Source organism: Elephas maximus, chromosome 6 (genome assembly GCF_024166365.1).
Source record: "Elephas maximus indicus isolate mEleMax1 chromosome 6, mEleMax1 primary haplotype, whole genome shotgun sequence".
Taxonomy (NCBI): Eukaryota; Metazoa; Chordata; class Mammalia; order Proboscidea; family Elephantidae; genus Elephas; species Elephas maximus.
In genome coordinates this window covers 111,864,766-111,886,001 of record NC_064824.1, presented here as the reverse complement: position 1 = coordinate 111,886,001, position 21,236 = coordinate 111,864,766, and the positions used below count along the sequence as shown (strand labels likewise).

The 21,236-nt window shown below is 35.1% G+C and overlaps 1 protein-coding gene across 5 annotated transcripts in view; it reads right to left on the bottom strand.

Moving 5' to 3' along the window:
- SPAG16 (sperm associated antigen 16) overlaps positions 1-21,236 on the bottom strand; it is a 1,001,052-nt gene that overhangs the window by 958,706 nt on the left and 21,110 nt on the right. For 4 of the 5 annotated variants that reach the window (XM_049888941.1, XM_049888942.1, XM_049888943.1 and 1 more), the window contains exons 5-6: positions 15,877-16,014; positions 1,623-1,730 (exon numbers count right to left, since the gene is read on the bottom strand). In XM_049888941.1, coding sequence (XP_049744898.1) covers positions 1,623-1,730; positions 15,877-16,014 — 246 coding nt within the window. The remainder of the gene's footprint in view (positions 1-1,622; positions 1,731-15,876; positions 16,015-21,236) is intronic. The other variant, XM_049888944.1, reaches the window with a different exon arrangement.

Below are 21,236 nucleotides of genomic sequence, written 5' to 3'. Positions count from 1 at the left end.
TCCATATTTCCTCTTAATTTCCTCAGATAATGCCCTGCCTTCCATAAGTGGGAAGAAAGCAAGGTATTCTGGACATTTAAATTTTATGTCCCTCTTTATCCTGTTTGCTGTTGTTGTGTGTCATTGAGTTGATTCTGACTCTTAGAGACCCTATATGACAGAGTAGAACTGCCCCGCAGGGTTTCCTAGGCTGAATTTTTTTTTTTTTCTAAATTTTATTTTGTTGTTGGTGTTAAGAATATACACAGCAAAACTATACCAATTCAACAGTTTCTACATATACAATTTCATGACACTGATTACATTCTTCCAGTTGTGCAACCATTCTCACCATCCTTTTCTGAGCTGTTCCTCCCTCATTAACATAAACTCATTGCTCCTTAAAATTCCTATCTAATCTTTTGAGTTGCTGTTGTCAAAATTTGACCCCGTATAGATAGTCCATAAAAAAGCATAATGCTCAAGGCACACCGTTTTTTATTAGTTGAGCTAAACTATTGTTCGGTTTTAAGATGACTTCAGGGGATATTTTCAGTTGAAAGTTTAAAGGCTAAATGTTTAAATTAATATAATGCCTCTTTTGAAGTGGTGCTTTATTCCGATGGAGGTTCAACTTAAGAAAAATCAGAAAACTCTGGTTTCTAATATATTGCTAAGTTTGAAATTACATGAATTCTGAAACTCCACAGGACAGATTAGAGGAGATTGAGAAATCTTAATAGCTGGCGGAGGGGGGAGGGTAAGCCTAGAAGAGACAGTAATTCTCACCACCGTTCTTAACCTGTGCTGTCTAATATAGTAGCCACTAGCCAAAAGTGACTATTTAAATTAATTAAAATTTAAAAATCTAATTCCTCAATTTAAAATTTAGAAATCATGTACTCAATAAGCACTTGCAGCCAGTGACTATTGTATTGTACAGTATAGATACACAACATTTCTATCATCACAGAAAGCTCTCTTGGACAGTACTACCCCAGAGCAAGCAAAGGGGAATTTTAGTTAGGGATTATAAATTCTTTACTTCTCGCTTTTGGGGGAGAAGACAGGTGAGTGAAACAAACCTAAACAATGTCTTCAGAATAATTTCTAAAAGCCTTAGCATAAATTCAAGGCTATTCATGGTATGTCTCCACTCATCAAGCCTCATCCACACTTCGCTCTCTATGCTTCCAGGTTGGTAAACATGTCAAGTTCTTTCATGACTTGGTGCCTTTCTACAGATGTGCCATCTTCCCAGAGCACCCTGCTAACCCCAATCCCTCACTCTATTAACTGCTACTCATACTTCAGAGTTCAGTCCCTCTGCAAATACATACCTAAACCCTCTCATGTCCCAGTCTGGGTGGGCGACTAGCAAAGCAACGGTGCAGTATACTCTGCATAATTCTGTTTCCCACCCCCGTTAGTCACTGGGTCCCTTGATAGAAAGAGCCTTGACTTACTCATCTTTGTATTTCAAACATATAGTCTAGTGTCTAGCACACAGTAGATATTCAATAAATGGTGAACTTTCGTCTGAAAACTTCTACCAGAGAAGTTACTTAAGAAGTTAATATTAGTTACTTAACACTAATTAAATAATTGCTTAATAAATATGTCAACAAATATCAGCAGCTTACCCTTTGAGATCATTAACTAATTTGTTTTTTTCCTGGACTATTCGCTTGTGGTGCATTCGATGAAAATCACGTTCTTTTTGAGTTTTCAGCAGATCTTCTCTAGCCTTGCTGAAAATAATAATAAAAAATTTTAAAATCACTGTTAATTCCTTTCTGAAAAATTATTTACTTATCAGTTCAAATGAAGTATCGCACAATTCAAAAGATAATTGAAAAAATGTATAGACCACTATAATTCTCATTGACGTATAACAATCAACATAATGTATATGGAAGGGGAGTACGAAAAGGCCAAAACCTAGTTTCAAAAATATTATTCATCCACATTTCAGTTAAATAAATGAAAATTAAAAGTATGCTGCCAGAATAGTTTATAACTCATACATTTCCAAAGAATATTTGGCTAACAACATATAAATACATATAAAAGAGGATAATTCAAAATAATTACAAATAACAAAATTTAATTCAGTGCTTCCTAGAATATAAGGCTAAAAGGGAATATATTGGGTTACTTAGTTCCGATAATTGGGGAAAAATAGCATGTAAATTGTATAAAATCAAGATTTTATCCTGGTAATACATATTGAAAATGTATCCCACCTACAGATCATATTACTAGAAATAGCCGGTAATTTGATGAGAAAGGTCCTCAATAACAATGTTGTCACAGAAAAGCATTTATCTTTTGCAAACTCCTAGTATAAATCAAGCAAGAGAATTCTTCCTAAACCCAGGCTGTACGTGAAAAATTAATGAGTTCTTCACTCACCTCCATAATACGTTAGTTTTAATATATTAATATAAAATCTCTTATAATGAAAAAATAGTTTTCTAACAGTCTTGATTAACTGACAAAGAGCCATTGCACTGAAACTCACATTCCGAAAAGTAGACTCAGTCAGATCACTGCCATCTCATAGTAGGATCAGAATGGAAGGAATCTGCTTCTCTGAGTCGCAATATTTCAAAAATCAGACTCACAAAATAAAGCATACAAACAGACTTTTGCTTTACGAGCTCTGTCACATCAATCACCGAGGAACTGTGACCAGGATGCTGCCAAAGCAGTGGGACGATGCTAGGTTTTCAGGCTCCTGATGGAGAGTATGCTGATCAGTAAGCCTTCTTGCTGCAAGATCAAGTCACATGTGGCATATGGTGGACTGAAAATGCCTGATCCATTCCTTCTTCCTCCCTCTCATTCTTTTCTTCTTCTCTTTTTAATGGTCTGTATTCTTCATATTACTGCTTATTTTGTAGTTTTCATTCACATGTAAATAAACAATATGTCAAACGACTGACGGTACTCTGGTCAACTCTCTGTATCTAACCCTCAAGCTCATTATCATGGCGATAATCTCAGAGAAGCAAGAAATTGTTTATTAAAAATCTTCAGACTTGAAAAATCATCTAAGGAATATTGCCATGATTACATGAACAATTTATTATTTCCAGGTTTTGACCCTTTTTGAGACTTTTGTTTTATTTCATGAAGGAAAAGCAAAACCTAAGACATAAATCATGAATTTGAAATGTAACAATTTTCCCAAGGTAAACAAGGGTATGCTAATCGCTTAGTACTACTTCTCATTTTAAGTTTCTCAAAAACTTAAGAATTACCACCATTTTTTAATTGCTGGTTTACTGTCATAGCAAATCAGGATGCCAACTCTCGGCCAGTTTTTTTCTTATTGGCACAATGGCTGCTGCACCTTCACAGCGTGCAAGGCCTTGATGTGAACTAACAGTCTCCAAGCTTTCCACGCCATAGATTATTTTCTCATTGTGCACACAATAACATATTTTATGTAGCTAAACTTCTTCTTTAAGATTTTTAAAAACCTACTATAGAGAATTTCAAGCATACATAAAAATATCTACATAATGATTCTCTATGTACCCACCACTCAGCCCCAACAACCAACCTTGCCCGTTCACATTCTCATACATTTCCTCCCTCCCATATTATTTTGAAGCAAATTCCAAATATTGTATCATTTTATCTAGAAACATTTCAGTACTCATCTCTAAACTATAAGGATTACTCTCTTTTTCAAATAAGTGCAATACGATTATTACAGCTAAAACAATTATCAATCCTTAATGTCATAAAATAACCAGCCAGCGTTCGAATTTCCAATTATCTCATAAATGTCCAATTCAATTTTCTTGAAAAATAAGAAACCAAATAAAGTCTCTGTTTTGCAACTGTTTGATATATCTTCTAAGTCCCTTTTATTTTATTGCTGATGATGAGAATATGCACAGCAAAACATATACCAAGTCAACAGTTTACACATGTAGAATTCAGCAACACTGATTATATCCTTCCAGTGGTGCAACCATTCTCACCCTCCTTTTCTGAGTTGTTCTTCCCCTACTAACATAAACTCACTGTCCCCTAAGGTTCCTATTTAGCCTTTCCAGTTGCTGTTGTCTCCTTGATCCCATACAGATAGTTCTTAAAAGAGCATAATGCTCAAGGCAGACATTTTTTACTAGTTAGGCTAAACAATTGTTTTAAGAAGACTTTGGGATATATTTTTGGTTTAAGTTTTAAAGATTACCTCAGGGCAATAGTCTCAGGGGTTTATCCAGCCCCCGTGGATCCAGAAAGTCTGGAGTCCATGAGAACTTGAATTCTGCTCTGCATTTTCCCTGTATCTAGACTTCTTAAAAAAAAAAAAAAATCCTTTATTGTTTTGACATGAAGCTCTTCACAAATTAACATGTCTTTATAGATGATATTTCAGGCAAACAATAACCAATGAAATCAAAACCCATTACTGTCCATGCTTTCCCTGAGTTAAAACCTAGTTAACAGCAGTTCGAACTATTGGTTCAAGAATTCTTTGCAGTACATTAGAATATAGTCATGCGCCACATAACATCCATCTGGAAATGTCCAACCACAAATACATCCATGGTCCCATAAGGTTATGATAGGGTTCAGAAATTCCAATCAGAGAAAGGGACACAGAATACCTAACACTTAAGAAACACTTCCAAACCACAAAGTGTTTTCATTAGAGTCACAAAAGTAGTGTGTGCATTTGTTATTACAAATCACTGTATGTATTTAACTCAAATTTTTAACATAATAGGCTTTATGGCAGTTCATTCTTAAGTACAAATTGTTTGTAAGTTGGATGTTCATAACCCAGGAACTGCCTGCATGTAATATGGTGTTCCCACAACGTCAAATCACATAATGTCCTACTTCACAGAACACTAGACATCAAGCGATGCATGACTGTATATTATTTAATGCTGTTGTTTGAAAGTGACATATTTTCCCATATTTAGATGCATTTTAAAAAACAGTTATAGGCCAATTTATAACATAGTCAGCCATCCATTTTTTCCACTCTTACAAGAAACTTATTTCAAAAAATGATATTGACAATAATATTGAATGAAGAGTCAAGTTTTTTTTTGTTGTTTTATTGGCCAAGACTTCTCTATCTTAAAAACAAATATTAATATTAATTTTCCTTCAAGTATCCATAGTTTCTTTTTCAACATTAGTACTAGAGTTTTACATACTTACTACTAACACAAAATATACCATGGTTTAGGGTGGTCTGCATCCAATAACAATAAAGCCTACATTCAAAATAAGAATATAAATACATCTTCCAATTTTTTTGTTGCAGATAGACCAGGGATATAATTTTCACTGTCAAGTTCATTATGCTGTGAAAACTGATATCACATGACTCTTGGGCATAGTTTCATTGATTCCAAAATAGTTCAAATTTATAGTTTTAGCTATATATTTATATGGCTGTTTGAAAATATAATTTTTAATTATTGGGTTCAAAAGTTAAATCAGAATTTCTCCTTCTAATTTGGATGTAGAAACCTGCAAAGAACATTGATTGCCCCATCCTAATAAAGAAAAAGGGCCAGATAAACTACAAAATAATAACTTTTCTTAAACCCATCAGAGAGCTTAGGTACCAAGGCAATCAAGTAATCAAAATCAAAATACAGACAAGCCACTCCAAGCACAGGAGAAAGACAACCAGAAATCAACTAAAATTGTAAAGAACTATGTAGGGCCAAGTATGGGTTAGCATGTCAGGCTGAAATAGATGGGGCACCTGACAATGGGAGAGTTCAAATTCATTCGCAAGCTCTTTCCCACAGACCTCCACTAAGTACACAGAAGAAATCTTAGAAGCAGGGCAGGGGACCAGAGAGAGTTCCCTGATGGTACAAACATGACAGGTGATGACAGGTGGCTGCTGAGGAGGGAAGGTATAAAACCCATCTACTTTTTAGGGCCCCACAATAAGGGTAGCACACAGGGCACAGGTAACACTCTACAAGAACAGGAAAGGTAAAAGAAAAACTACCTGTCCCTGATGGACTGGGCCTAAAATTCTATCAAAATGGCACAGAGAGGTCTCATACAGCAGGAGACTGCTGGAGTAGAGGGTATGAAACTTCCGCCAATACCAACTGCAAATACGAGGAAGAGTTTTGGCTTCAGTTGAGAAGGTGAGAAAGGGCAGGAATGCTGAAAAAGCCCTAACTCACAAGGGTCAGAAACACAGGCCTCCCTATAACTAAAAATGGACCAAAACAAGAAAAACCAAACCAGACCCGCTGCCAACGAGTTGATTCCAACTCATAGCAACCCTATAGCAATGCTACAGGACAGAGTGGAACTGCCCCAGGAGGTTTCCAAGGAGCAGCTGGTAGATTTGAACTTCCAACCTTTTGGTTAACAGCCAAACTCTTAACCACTATGCCACCAAGAACTTTTCTATTGCCACCTTGAGTCTGGCAAATATGGAGCAAGAAGAGGGAGAGAGCTTTGAGTGGTCAGTAAAAAATAAATGACCGAGTTGACATTTTGTTGTGAAAACAAAAAGAATCTCACCTGAATTCTCACCCATTTATAAAATGATCCTATTCTCATTTAAAAGCATGGGACAAGGCTGTCAATAGAAGAGATAAATTGTTCTCAAAAAGGAACAAGGAACCTGTACAAACACTTCGAAAAAGGAATAATGACAAGATGGCTTGGAACATTCCTTTTAAGTCCATATTTTAAAAGAGTTTGACAGAATGTCCTGATAGGCCTATAAAAACAATTTAGTTCCAAAATGTGCCAAGTTGAATGAGTTTTTCTCAAAAATAGTACAATATTTTTTCTAGAAGAGGAGATAAAATCTAATATTGTATCTCTATCAATAACGAGCTAATAGATCCAGTTGCTTCATTAGAGTAATTATAGTATGTTACTAAGATCACATTCAATATAGAAGAGATTGTATACCAATGTGACTTTAGGCAAGCTGTGTAACCTCTGTACACATCAGATTCAGCATCTGTCAAACGGGCATAGAAGTGGCCTCTAAGAGTATTCAATTAACTATTTCAGTAAAATGGCTTGCATACTCTCTGGCACATGGAAAATACTTGATAAATATTATTACCATTATTATCATCATCAGCACCATTATATTACTATAACTATTTAGTATAGTACAACAGATTACTCAATTCCCCTAACAACTAGAATTATCTCACCAAAATAGAAAAAATGCTAAAAAGTAGTTAAGTCTCCTCCAATGGTCCAAAACAATCAGGATACACAATTATTAGTAAAAATGTATATCTTTTACAAAAGGAATTTAAACTTTTATGAAAATCTATTGAGTCTACTAAAGCTGTCTTACTTTCAATAACTTGATGAATTATAGAAATGAGCTTATGTTTTATTTATCTTATCTAAAATGTAAACCCACAACAAATTTAAAAAATACTTTGAAAAGTAATGCTGCAAAGTTTCTTGAGCAGAACCACCAATGTGCAGCATTGCATCAACTCACTACTTTAATACACATTTAGGGTCCTATTTGTGCTCATCCCAGAAGAGAAAGCATAGGAATTGATTGAAGTCTTAGACCTTAAAGTTTTTCTGACCATTAAATTGGTTTTCAGGGACTTGCTTTCTGTTTGCACAAATGAAATCTACTCAGTAAAACAATTTAAATTCATTTCATGCTGATGCTTCTTCTATTATGACCTTCCTGATGCCCATTTGCCTACTAAAAGGAAAATAAAAGTTGACTAAAGAACAAAGTTTAAATAAAGTTTAGTCAAATAAAAGTTGACTAAAGAATAAAGTTTAAAATATTCATACAAGTAATTAATATTTTAAACTATAAATATTTTCTCATTAGATTAGTATCTTTGTGTAAAAAAAAAAAAAAAACTTTTATTAACATAGACACCCGAACATACAGATTCCATTTCATGAATAATGCAGTAAGAGTTATATGGTGAAACATTCTGTTTAGATTTGTATAACACACACAACACAGCTCTCACAAGCTTTCTCTTAATGAGATGGTAGAATGACTATTTAACCTCCCCATTTTGGAAAACCAGCACATCAAAATCTAAAATCAGAGCATATAATATCAAGATATACATACTCTTATGCCATATAATTCACCCCAAAACTACATTTTCAACATGATATGAATGTGATTTATAGTATGCACCAAATTAATTTAAATGAGTGCCCCCAGTGAAATAATTTCATTCACTAGTTTTAACTATTTTAAGTATTTTGAAGTAACCATTTAATAATGAATTTATTGGATAATTTTGTTATAAATTAGCAAAAAGCATTTTCCTATTTACCTGCTCCAAGGTAGGTCATCCCTGCCACATATTTTTCTTATGTGAAAATTTGAGTGAAGGTAATTTCTGATAACAGTACTATATAATTACCAATTATTTCATTATCTTCTTATGAATGAATTAATTTAACTCACTAAAACTAATATGGAAATTATTTTTGCATGGCCAAAATGGAACTGCCATTCAACTAGCTTAACAGTAAACTTTCATTATGCTCTTAACCAAAAAAGAAAAGAGGTATACTCATGTCCACAGAATATACCTACTTCATTTAACAAGCAATTACCTAAACACTAAAGCATGAAATTTTATGGGCTTCATTATTATCTTTATTTCCACTGTGTTTGTTTCTGAAAGTCATTAAATTAAATTGATTTTCAGAAAAGCTGAGGACACTTTGACCTATCATAGAAGTGAATTTCATACGTGAAGTCAGGGCCCCTTCGTAAAATACCACATTTTTCCTCAATATTAATTGCCATTTATTTCAGTTTTCTTTATGTTTATATTTTTAGGAGAAGATAAAGTATTTCATTATTTTTCGAATGGTACATTTTAATTTTCTAGTTAGTAATTTCAGTAAGTATCATTTCTGCCAAATCTTCAGCACTCTCAACAAACCCTTTCTAGTCTGCATTATATTTCCTTAATGTAAAAGCATAGCAAAGAAAGGCAATACTCCAAATGAGACAAGACTTAGCTTGATAGAAAGTTGTTTAAATTCCCATCATGAATGCAAAAGGGTGCCTATTCCAAAGGAATGCTATCATAGGAGCAAAAATCATCAACTTACTACTGTAAAAGTCATTAAAAGTTTAACTAAAGAGACATTGTGCTAAAAACTTAAAATGATTCCCTCAAGGACAGATAATATTACATTCTTAATAACATTCTTATATCTAATAAATGACAAAGCATTATGTATTTGTGTTGATCGACCCACAATACCAGGTCTGATATTAATATCTGTTCTGAACCAAAGTTTGGGTGGGGTTAGACATACAGCAAATGTTTTTCCCAGCGAGAACTTAATTGTCCCATAAGGAATCTGTTAAGCGGCTAAATCGATCCACGTAACCAGCTAAATCAATCCATGAGAAGGTTACACAGGATATACTGTTCTCCCTGTTTCCGCTCATGTGCTTTACCCAATCTATTCTCCAAACAGAAGCCAGATCACGTTATGTTTCTGCTTCCCATCTCACTCAGAAAAAAAAAGCAAAGTTGTAACAAAGGTCATTACCACTAACCCCTGGCTCCAGCCACTATGGCATCCTCACTAATCCTCTAACAAACCAAGCTTTCCCACCTTAGGCTCTTTGTATTTCCTTTTTCCTTTACCTAGAATTCTCTTTTTCCAAGTTTACACATGGTCTGCTCCCTCAGTTTCTTCAGATAACTGAGAGGACTTTTCTCACTATCCTATATAAAACAGGGCTCCCATTCATGTCTAACTTTTTTATCTGTGTTTTCTTCAGATCACTTACCACCACTTGATATGTTACATGATATATTTGTCAATCTCCACATGTAGTTAGTTACAGGCTATCTTATTGGAGATACCAAAGAAGAGGAAAGGAGGGGCAGACAGCATGTTGCACCACAGAAGTTGAGAGAGAATAGGGATGAAAAACAAGACGTTGTTGTTGCCTTTGAGTTGGCACCAACTCATGGTGACATTATGTATAACAGAACAAAATGATGCCCAGCTCTACACCATCTCGGTGATCTTTAATATGTTCGAACCCATTGTTGAGGCTTTTGTGTCAATCCATCTCATTCATGGTTTTCCTAGTTATCACTGACCCTCTATCAAACATGTTGTCCTTCTCTAGCAATTGGTCTTTCCTGATGACATGTCCAAAGCAAACAAGACAAAGTCTCGCCATCCTCAGTTCTAAGGAGCATTCCAGTTGTATTTTTTCTAAGAGTGATTTGTTCTTTCTATACCTGACCATGATGTATTCAATATTCTTTGTCAATATTTGTCAATACCACAGTTCGAACGCATCAATTCTTCCATTTTTTTCTTATTCAACTTTCACATGCATATGAGGCTGAAAAAGCCATAATCTGCATCAGGAACACCTTAGTTATCAAAGTGACATCATTGCTTTATAGAACTTTAAAGAGAACTTTTGCAATACAGCATTTGACTTCTCGACTATTACTTCCATTGTCATTGATTGCTGATCCATATAGAATGAAAACCTCGAAAATATCAATTTTTCCCCATTTATCATGATGGAAAAAAGACTGCTAAATTTGGTGAAAAGGAGTACTTTAGTGTCCACGGAGGCCACTTCAGTAGAGCAGGTGAGTGGAAGCCAGAATACAGAATATTAAAGTACAACAAGTAAACTGCTGCTATTAGGAGTAAACCACTGGTTGAGATTATTTGCTGTGTCTACAATATGAAAGACAGGAAAGAAAATACCAAAATGGATGTCATAAGAGACTCTGAAACTTGCTCTTGAACATAGAGCAGCTAAAGCAAATGGAAGAAACGATGAAGTAAAAAAGCTGAACAGAAGATTTCAAAGAGCGACTCCAGAAGACAAAGGATTATAAGGAAATGTGCAAAGACCTGGAGTTAGAAAACCAAAATGGAAGAACATGTCCAGCATTTCTCAAGATGAAACAACTAAAGAAAAAATTCAGGACTCAAGTTGCAATACTGGAGGATTCTGTGGGCAACATATTCAATGATGCAAAGCATCCAAAGAAGACTGAAAGAATACACCGAGTCACTGTACCAAAAAGAATTTGTCGACGTTCAACCATTTCAGGAGGTAGCATATGATCAAGAACCAATGATACTGAAGGAAAATGTCAAAGCTGTACTGAAGGCACTGGTGAAAAAGAGGATTCCAGAAACTGACGGAATACCAAATGAGATGTTTCAACAAACTGATACAATGCCGGAAGCACTCATCTATACCAAGAAGTTTGGAAACCAGCTACCTGGCCAACTAACAGGAAGAGATCCCTATACGTGCCCATTCCAAAGAAAGGGGATCCAACAGAATGCAGAAATTATCAAACAATATCATTAATATCACATGCAAGTAAAATTTTGCTGAAAATCATTAAAAAACAGTTACAACGGTACATTGACAGGGAACTGCCAGAAATTCAAGCCGGATTCAAAGGAGGACGTGGAACAAGTGATATCATTTCTGATGTCAGATGGATCCTGGCTGAAAGCCGAGACTATCAGAATGGCATTTATCTGTGTTTTATTAACTATGCAAAGGCATTCAACTGTATGGATCATAACAAATTATGGATAGCATCTTGAAGAATGGGAATTCCAGAACACTTAATTGTGCTCGTGAGGAACCTGTACGTAGACCAAGAGGCAGTCGTTCAAACAAAAGAGGCTACTGCATGATTTAAAATCAGGAAAGGTGTATGTAAGAGATGTATTCTTTCACTATACTTATTCAAACCATATGCTGAGCAAATAATCTGAGAAGCTGGAATATATGAAGAAGAATAAGGCATCAAGATTAGGGGAAGACTCATTAACAACCTGTGATATGGAAATGACACAACCTTGCTTGCTGAAAGCGAAGAGGATTTGAAGCACTTACTGATGATCAGAGTACAGCCTTCAGTATGGATTGCACCTCAACATAAAACAAAAATCTTCACAACTGGACCAATAAGCAACATCTTAATAAATGGAGAAAAGACTGATGTTTAGGGTTTCATTTTACTTGGATTCACAATCAACACTCATGGAAGCTACAGTCAAGAAATCAAACAACATATTGTACTGGGCAAATCTGTTGCAGAAGACCTCTTTAAAGTCTTAAAAAACAAAGATGTCATTTTGAGGACTAAGGTGTGCCTGACCTAAGCCACAGTATTTTCAATCGCCTCATATGCATGTAAAAGCTGGACAACGAATAAGGAAGACGGAAGAATTGATGTCTTTAAACTATGGTGTTGGCAAAGAATACTGAATACACCACAGACTGCCAGAAGAACAAACAAATTTGTCTTGGAAGAAGTATAGCCAGAATGTTCCTTAGAAGCAAGGATGGCAATATTCATCTTAAGTACTTTGGACATGTTATCAGGAGGGACCAGTCCCTAGAGAAGGACATCATGTCTGGTAAAGTAGAAGGTCAGCGATAAAGAGAGACTCTCAATGAGATGGGCTGACACAGTGGCTTCAACAACGGGCTCAGCATAGTAAAGATTGCGAGAATGCCACAAGACCAGGCAGTGTTTCGTTCTGTTGTACATAACGTCGCTATGAAGTGGAACTGACTCATCAGCACCTAACAACAACAGCAGTATGAAAAGACATAAAATGATAGTTAATAAAGACAAGATTAGGAAACAGGTTACTAATTAATGAAATTACTAATAGCTATGTGTGGACATCAGACCAATGTAAATCTTTTGGCATGCCAACTATCAATTAAAACAAGGTTTATGAAATACTGTCTTAATTGTGAAAGATGCAATTCTTAGTAATCCTTTTCTAGTCTTCATTCAACCACCAGTTCTCTGCTACTTTAAGGTTACTTACACATTCTACATTTCTTCATTTAAAATAACAATTGGTCTATGTTCCAATAGAAAACTAAAGTTATGTTTTCCTTTTCCAAGTATGAATGTCAAACTATTTCTTACATCATTCCTCTCCTTATCCAGTATGCAATATACTTTTTTACCTTAAATATAATCATAATTTTTTAACAATATTGTCCTTTTTACGCCTTAGAGGATATATGAAGAAATTCTCCTTACAGTTACTCCCAAACAATATATCTTAGAAGAAAACCTACATCTCACCACATACACTGAAAGCCAATGTTGTTTTAAAAACTGGCAATGCTTTTAAGTGAGGAAAAGATAATTCCTTGCTTTAATTACAGAAATTCAAGTAATATTTTAGAGTAAAATAATCCTCCTTTCATTTCTTTCTCCATTCTTCATCATTGCTGAATTTTAAAATATTAAAGATGTGATAATTACAAAAAAGTCTAGGGATGACAGCCTTTAGAGATATTGATATATTGAGATTGCTGACATTTTCAAAGTACTTTGTAATTTGCACAGCTCCTTAACATAGATTGTCTCGTATAATTATCACATCACTCCCTAGAAGTTAATAATATTATGTATAATTGCTCCCTGTTTAACAATAAGAAAACTGAGTTAATAAGTATCAGAATATTGGAAGACTGATATTTGAACTTAAGCACTCTTTCCAAGGCAACCCTCCTCAGATAAATATTAACTATACAGTTACATGATTTATCTGATTTTTCTATATACATCATTAAATGCTACCAGCATACTCACGCACAATACATGACTGTCTATAAGTTGACTCTTTTTGCATATTAAAAATTAATTACGTGAAAAATATTTAACAGGTACACATAACTTGTTTTAAACAATAGCCTATTCTAAAAAAAGGCAAACATTATGTCAAATTTCATAAAAGGAATCTCATGTTTATCACTAATTCCTATTGGAACAATATCCTCACAAGTCAAATTGAAAAACCTAGTTAAGGAAAGCATTACAATTTGGGGTAAACCTATAGCATGACAGATGTATCTCTGGGATTTTCTTTTTTTTTTTTTTACTAAAGTTCATTCTGCATTTTCTGAGGATGTATCCAATAGAACTAGGCTACAGGGGCATACGTACCAAAAGTTGCTGTGAAAACATGAATTCAACACATCAATATTAAGCATCTACTAAGGGTCAAGCAGCTTTTCTTCAGATTTGACATGTCAGGCAGATAAAAGCAAATAAATGTTTTCCTTTTATGATTTGTTAGAGCCCTAGTGGTACAGTGTTTAAGGACTTGGCTGCTAACCAAAAGGTCAGCAGTTCAAATCCACCAGCTCACTGGAAACCCTATGGGGCAGCTCTACTCTATCTAATAGGGTCGCTATAAGTCAGCATGAAATTAACAGCAATGGGTTTGGTTTTTGTCTTTTGTTTTGTTTTTTTGGCATATCAAATGATATACTTGAGAGATACCTATAAGCCAACTGAAACTAAAACTATATATACTCAGATACTTCAGTAAACACAAACAAGAGACAGGCTTCATCTGAGTGATGCCTGTTTTAATCATGGTTCCTATTAACATTAAATTAATAATTTGCATGGGTAACAGTTTATATAATTTTGATTATAGTCATTAAATAATAATAAACAACCAGTCATCAACAATGATTATTTAATGTCACTGGGGCAAAGCTCATTGCATAAAGAAGATGTATCAATTTAAAAGAAAATTAGCAAACTCAAGCAATAATTCAAAGGAAATCAGGAACTGAAGCAGTATGCCAGGCAGCACTCTGAAGACTTTGCTGTGTCAAATTCCCAGCACATCCATTAGGTGTCTACACAAAATCACAGTGAGCATCAAGGCAAACAGTGCAAACCACTTCTGAGAAACAGAACCAAGAATAGAGAGGACACTGGTTCTAAAAATATATCACTCTTATGGATCATCATACACTTCTACGTAAAATTTTAAATGCCAAATAGTGCATCCATAAAAACAAAACAAAAAAACCCACTGCCATCGAGTTGACGCCAACTCAAAGCAACCCTACAGAAAATATGAAATTTACATACCTTGTAAAAATATTTCCATAAATGCATACAATAATTGAATAAATGGTCATACAAATTATCCATTATTCAGAGCTACCTTTCAGATGTAGGGGTTTATTTTAGAATAAACCTGCATGTTTATCAAGGCCCCTAAATGCTTCCTCCACTGTGCAATCAGTAGTAGTATTTTTTCACATGGAAATTTTTTAGAAAGATCTTTAAAATATTACATTTTCCGTTAATCTAATTTTTGTCTCAATAGGATTGTTCTAAAATATGTTTAATGAAAATAAATGAAGCATGAACTGTCTCAGCTCCATATCTAAGCAGTGATTTTCCATATAACATTGCCTTAGGTGAACAGAGTCACCCAAGTCATTTTTGCCTTTTCCAGAATAACACTAGCTGTTTGTCTAAATTTGTTTGCTGAAAATTGCATGGCTTCCATTAATTTTAAAAAAGAGGAACAATGTGGAAAGATTTAGCTTCAAACTATTAGGTTTCTCCTCCATGCATAAATTCATAGGAAGTTACAAAACAAAGATTTCCTTTGGGGAATTTTCAAATTGTGAATTTCCTCTACTAAGAATAAACTAGCTCCTTCTTTCCTCTCTGCTTTCTATAACTGTATTATTATTTCAGAAATTACCTTATCTTCACAGGAGAAAATTTCATAATTCATGAAAAGACTATCAAAATAATAAGTGAATGTTACATAACAAATTCACTGTTTCCTTCACCACCGTCTGCATTCCACTCTTGTCAAGGAGCTACAGTTGTGAGTTTTGGCCCTCTGTTCAATTCGTTGGCTGGTGAGCCTTTCACATTCTTTCCAACTGGGATTTAAATACAATACAGAACTATAAGGGAATTACTAAAGCTCTGGTACACTAACCACCATTTACACGTTAGCCTCCTTCAACTCTTTTATTGAGTCCAAAATGATACATATTTTTTAATGGTCATTTAAAAAATAACATACTCAGCTGCCTGTTTGTACTGCTTCAATTCTTTCTTCAGATTTTGGTTCTCGCTTTCTAAAAGCATATTCTGGGCATAGACATCTGGAACATTTTCAACATCTCTAAGTTCAATTATCCCCTTCTGTATTAATTCATACCTAGGATAAAATCAAACAAGAAGGCTTTATGTATCTTACAACATGACACCTAAATACAAGTGTGATATACAGGCTTCATCAACTGAAGAAGCTGCGATAGGTTTATTGCTGGAGGAAGAACAAGTTGTGTAGTATTTATTGAAAGTCAGCAATGTATACACAAAACTACACACACTGCCCACACATACTGAGAAACATAAGGGGCTTTTTATGGGGAATTTTAATTCTAGGCTCTGGCTGTAGAACCTTACCATCCCCATAAAGTTGTAACTCCACTGCCCAAATTTCAGTAATTATACATTATGCCAAATTTTCTTAGCTAAAAGCAGGAATATCTCTTTTTTTTTTTTTGCAAATTAAAGAAATATACTCTTAATTTACAATCTCTTCTATAATTAAGAAGAAATTAAATTAGTGACTGATTATTATAAATAATTGTTCTATTACTTATCAAGTAATTTTTATTACCACTCTGCCTTCAGTGGAATTGTAAGAATAGGCTAAACTGGAGACAACCAAAGATTGAAGAGGAAATAAAAAAGTAAAGAAAAAGAAAAATAACAACCTGTTTTCAAAACATTTGAAGAATGCGATGGGGAAGAAGAGTGAGAGAGAGTGAGTACTAAGAAGAGGGAAAGGCAGAGAAAAAGGATGTACTTTTAGGGTGAGTGAGTCCAGACCATGTTAGCAGTCAGGAAATGATGCAGTGGAGGGAAGGAGACAGATGACATATGCTCACATAAGGGTATGATCAAAGAACATGGAGGTCCTTGTGGAAGTCAGAACCACGGTGGAGAGAGCCAAGGGGAGGAGCAGATGGTAACTTCTTTCTTTAGAAAATACTTAAATGAGTTTTGGGTTATACATAAGTAAATCAAAAATCCTAATTCTAATAAGGAGCCCTGGTGGCACAGTAGTTAAGCACTTGGCTGTTAATCGAAAGATCAGCAGTTCAAATACACCAGCCACCCAACAGGAGAAAGATGTGGCAGTCTGCTTCCATAAAGATCTACTGCCTTGGAAACCCTACGGGGCAGTTCTGCTGTGTCCTGTAGGATCGCTATGAATCAGAATCAACTTGACAGCAATGGGTTAAATTCCAATAGAGAGGTTCAAGGCAGCATGGCTCCACGTAACTGAAGTGTTCTACAGAATAATGGGAAAAGGCTATCTTTAGGGGCAGAACTGAATTTCTGGGGATTGTTTCCTTTAAGAAAATGTTCCCTATCTAATTATAGCTCTAAAATTTATGCTTGTTTTTGGGAAATATGTGGCCTAGAGATCCTGATATTCAGCATGCACTTTTATGTTTTCTGTATTATAATTCCCTTCTATGATTCCCAAACCTCTGTAAGTCTCTTAAAAATTATAGCCCGGTGTCAGCTATCTTTGAAGAACAATGAAGGAAGAACCTGTACCAGCAGAAGCAGCACCAAGGTGAGGGAAAAAAGACCTGAGTTGGCAAGAAGGGGACTCCAAAAGAACAGAGCAGGTCCATCTACCGAAGAAAATGACAACAAAGACTGATTACAGAAAAATACTGGATTCACTGCAGGAAGGCAGAATGAAATCTTAGACCAAGGTATGCCCTATAGGCTAGAGACATCTAGGACAACTGGTATACTAAGTGCATGAATCAGCAATGAGTCAAGTACAGGAAGAGCACTGAACTGGGAGTCAGGATACCTGTGCACTTGCTCCAGCTCTACCCCAGTAAACTGTGGATAACAAGAACTTATTGGTAACATAAAGGGGCTTGGCTAGATCATCTCTAAGGTCCCTTTCAACTCTAATTTTATAAGATTTGAATGGGAGTCCTGGTGGCACAAATGATTACGTGCTCAGCTTCTAACTGAAAAGTTGGCAGTTCAAACCCACTCAACGGCTCCATGGGAGGAAGACCTGAAGATGTGCTTCCTTCAAGATTTCAGCCAAGCAAACCCTATGAGGAAGTTCTACTCTGTCACATGGGGTTGCTACAAGTAGGAATCAACTCCACGGCACCTAGCAACAATAACATATCCTTATACTCAAACCATTGCTCCTGCATATTTTTCTTTCTCTCTCTCTCTCTCTAATTTACACTCTGCACTTCAACTAAGTAACCATCACTATATTCCAACAAACATAAACACAATTCAGCACTTCCTACCCACCATACTTGGAAGTGGGTGTTTTTCTCTCCCAAATGATATACTACCTTCTTTCTATCAAAACCTACAAAATGCTTCCTTATGAAATGTTTCTAAATTCAAACCCCACAGAGCTGTTGTCATTTCAACCATCATTCTCCTCAGTATTCATTTAAAGCAACTGATAACTCATGGTTAGCACCTCCCTAATTAGCATTGATCATAATAACGAATATATAAGTTTGTAGCTTGTTACTGGATTTAGCAAGAGACATCTTTCTTTGTTTTCTCCTTCCATTAGATTGTAAATTTCCCATAGGGGAGATTTTCCACTTTGTTTATAACTCACCATGGGTAGTCTATGCCATAGAACTTGACAAACACTATTAGTTCTCGACAGCTGTGGCTAACTGCCAAACAAAATAAATTTAAATATCCATTTAGTCAGTTTTAAAATTCAGTATTCCTGTAGTCTTGCTCTATTCTATGCAAATTGTAAAATTACTTTGGAATAATTCTAATATAAATTTCTGATTGCCAAAAGATAAAATTAAAAATATTATTGTGGAGGCTAAGTCTGAAACATTTACTTATTTTTATTAACGATTTTCATAAATATATTTAATCTATTTCATCTGATAATACATTTTTCACATACATACTTAATATATACCACCATATTTCCTCCATTTTAACCTCTTCTTTAATTTTGCCCCCAACCCACTGTTGTCAAGTCGATTCCAACTCACAGCAACCCTATCAGACAGAGTAGAAGTGCTCTATAGGGTTTCCAGGGTTGTAAATCTTTACAGAAGCAGACTGTCACATCTTTCTCCCACAGAGCGACTGGCAGGTTCAAACTGCTGACCTTTCAGTTCTTAACCACTGTGCCACCAGGGCTCCTCTAATTTTGCTCCCAGGGAAATTATTACTGTGCACAAACAGTACTTCTAAACTGACATAAAAGTTACCATGTGCCTAGAATCAATTTTCAACGCACTGCCACCCATGGGACAGAACAGAACTTCCCCACAGGGTTTGCTAGGCTGAAATTGATGTCTTTGAATTACGTGTTGGCGAAGAACATTGGATAAATATATCATGGACTGCCAGAAGAATGAACAAAACTGTCTTGGAAAAAGTACAGCCAGAATGCTCCTCAACAGTGAAGATGGTAAGACTTCATCTCACGTACTTTGGACATGTTATCAGGAGGGACCAGTCCCTGGAGAAGGACATCATGCTTGGTAAAGTACACAGTCGTTGAAAAAGAAGAGTGCTATGAGTCAGAGCCCACTCCACGGCACCTAAAACAACAGTCTTTACAACAGCAGATCATCAGGTCTTTCTCCTGCAAAGCTGCTGGGTAGGTTAAAACCACTGGAGCACTTAACCATAACACTGACTGGACCCAGAGAGCAGAATTTTCAGTGATTCATAGAACAAATTCCTACCATATTCACCAATATATATCATCTAAACTAAGAATTGACAGCTTTTAATGTAGAAACTCATTGCCAGCAAGTCGATTCTGACTCAGCGACTCTACAGGACAGAGTGAACTGCCCCAGAGGGTTTCCGAGGGGCAGCTGGTGGATTCTAACTGCTGACCTTTAGGTTGGCAGCCAACTTCTTAACCACTCTGCCACCAACCAGATAATAAATATTTTAGATCATATTAATACTCATCAAAAAATTTTTGTGGGCCATGCAGTTTCTATCTCAACTAATTAACTTTGCCATTCTAATTAGCAATACATAAAAGTCATGGTTATGTTCTAAAATATTTTATTTATAAAAACAAGAGACAGGCCAGATATGGCACAAGGGCTTCAGTTTGCTGACCCACGGTCTAAAGGACTGTGATTTACTGCAATTGCTATTTGAGGGCTGAAAGAACATAATTCAAATTTTACTGCCCAGGTTTTTTGTTGGTTTTTTCTTTTTTTAAAAAGCCATAATGGAGAAACTTTGCTTTGTTAGCTTTTGTAAGATTAACTGAATTCACAGCAATGATATATTCTGTCTTTTCTCCATAATAAAAATGATTAAAATAATATATTCAATATTTCTATAGTCCTACTGTATACAATAGGTAAAGGTTGTGATCAAAATTAAAAATGTTTCATGTGAAATAAAATAAAACACAGCATAATTTCATTACAAATTAGCAGCTAAAAAAAGATAACATTGTTTGAATCACAGTATTACTAGATCAACATAATAAAGGAATTTTTTTTAATTTTACCTTATGATTGTAATAGTATGCTAAATCATACGCTTATTTAGGGATTCTGAAACCCTGGTGGCATAGTGGTTAAGAGCTACAGCTGCTAACCAAAAGGTCAGCAATTCGAATCCACCAGGCACTCCTTGGAAACTCTTATGGGGCAGTTCTACGCTGTCCTGTAGGGTCGCTATGAGTAGAATAGACTCGACAGCAATGGGTTTGGTTTTTTGGTTTTATCATGTTTTACTGAAATTTCATTTCATCAGTTCAGACTGCTAAACCTAAAAAGATAATATGACAATTACATAATTGTTCAGAGTACACATGGATGCAGACTTCTCTAAGGGAATCATTTCACACTTTCGACTACCCAGACATGTAAGCACTACATGTCCTAACACACACTCTGAGAAGAAAAAAGGGGGAATTCAACCACATTAACCTTTCATCAGTACTGCAAATTAATCATTTTTACCTACTTTTACAAAAAATGTATTTTCCACTACATTTGTAATTATTTCTTAAATATATTTTTATAAAATTCTTTTGTACAATTTCCAGATTTAATAGGAACAGTATTATTTTTTCAGCCATTAAACTTGTTCTTTTTCTTAGACTGCAGTAATAAAAAATGATTCCCCTCATTAAATATATTAACATTATTAGATATGCAATTTAAAATAATGAAACTTATATGCATGTTCTCAGTACATGAGAACCAAAAAAAAAGCAAACATATCACAGCTGGATTAGTAGAACCTGCAAATTGCCCCTCCAAGTAAAATTAGGATTTAGGGCAAAAACACTATAAACATCATTACATATTATATTAACCGCTATAACTATCGTTATGAGTTGGA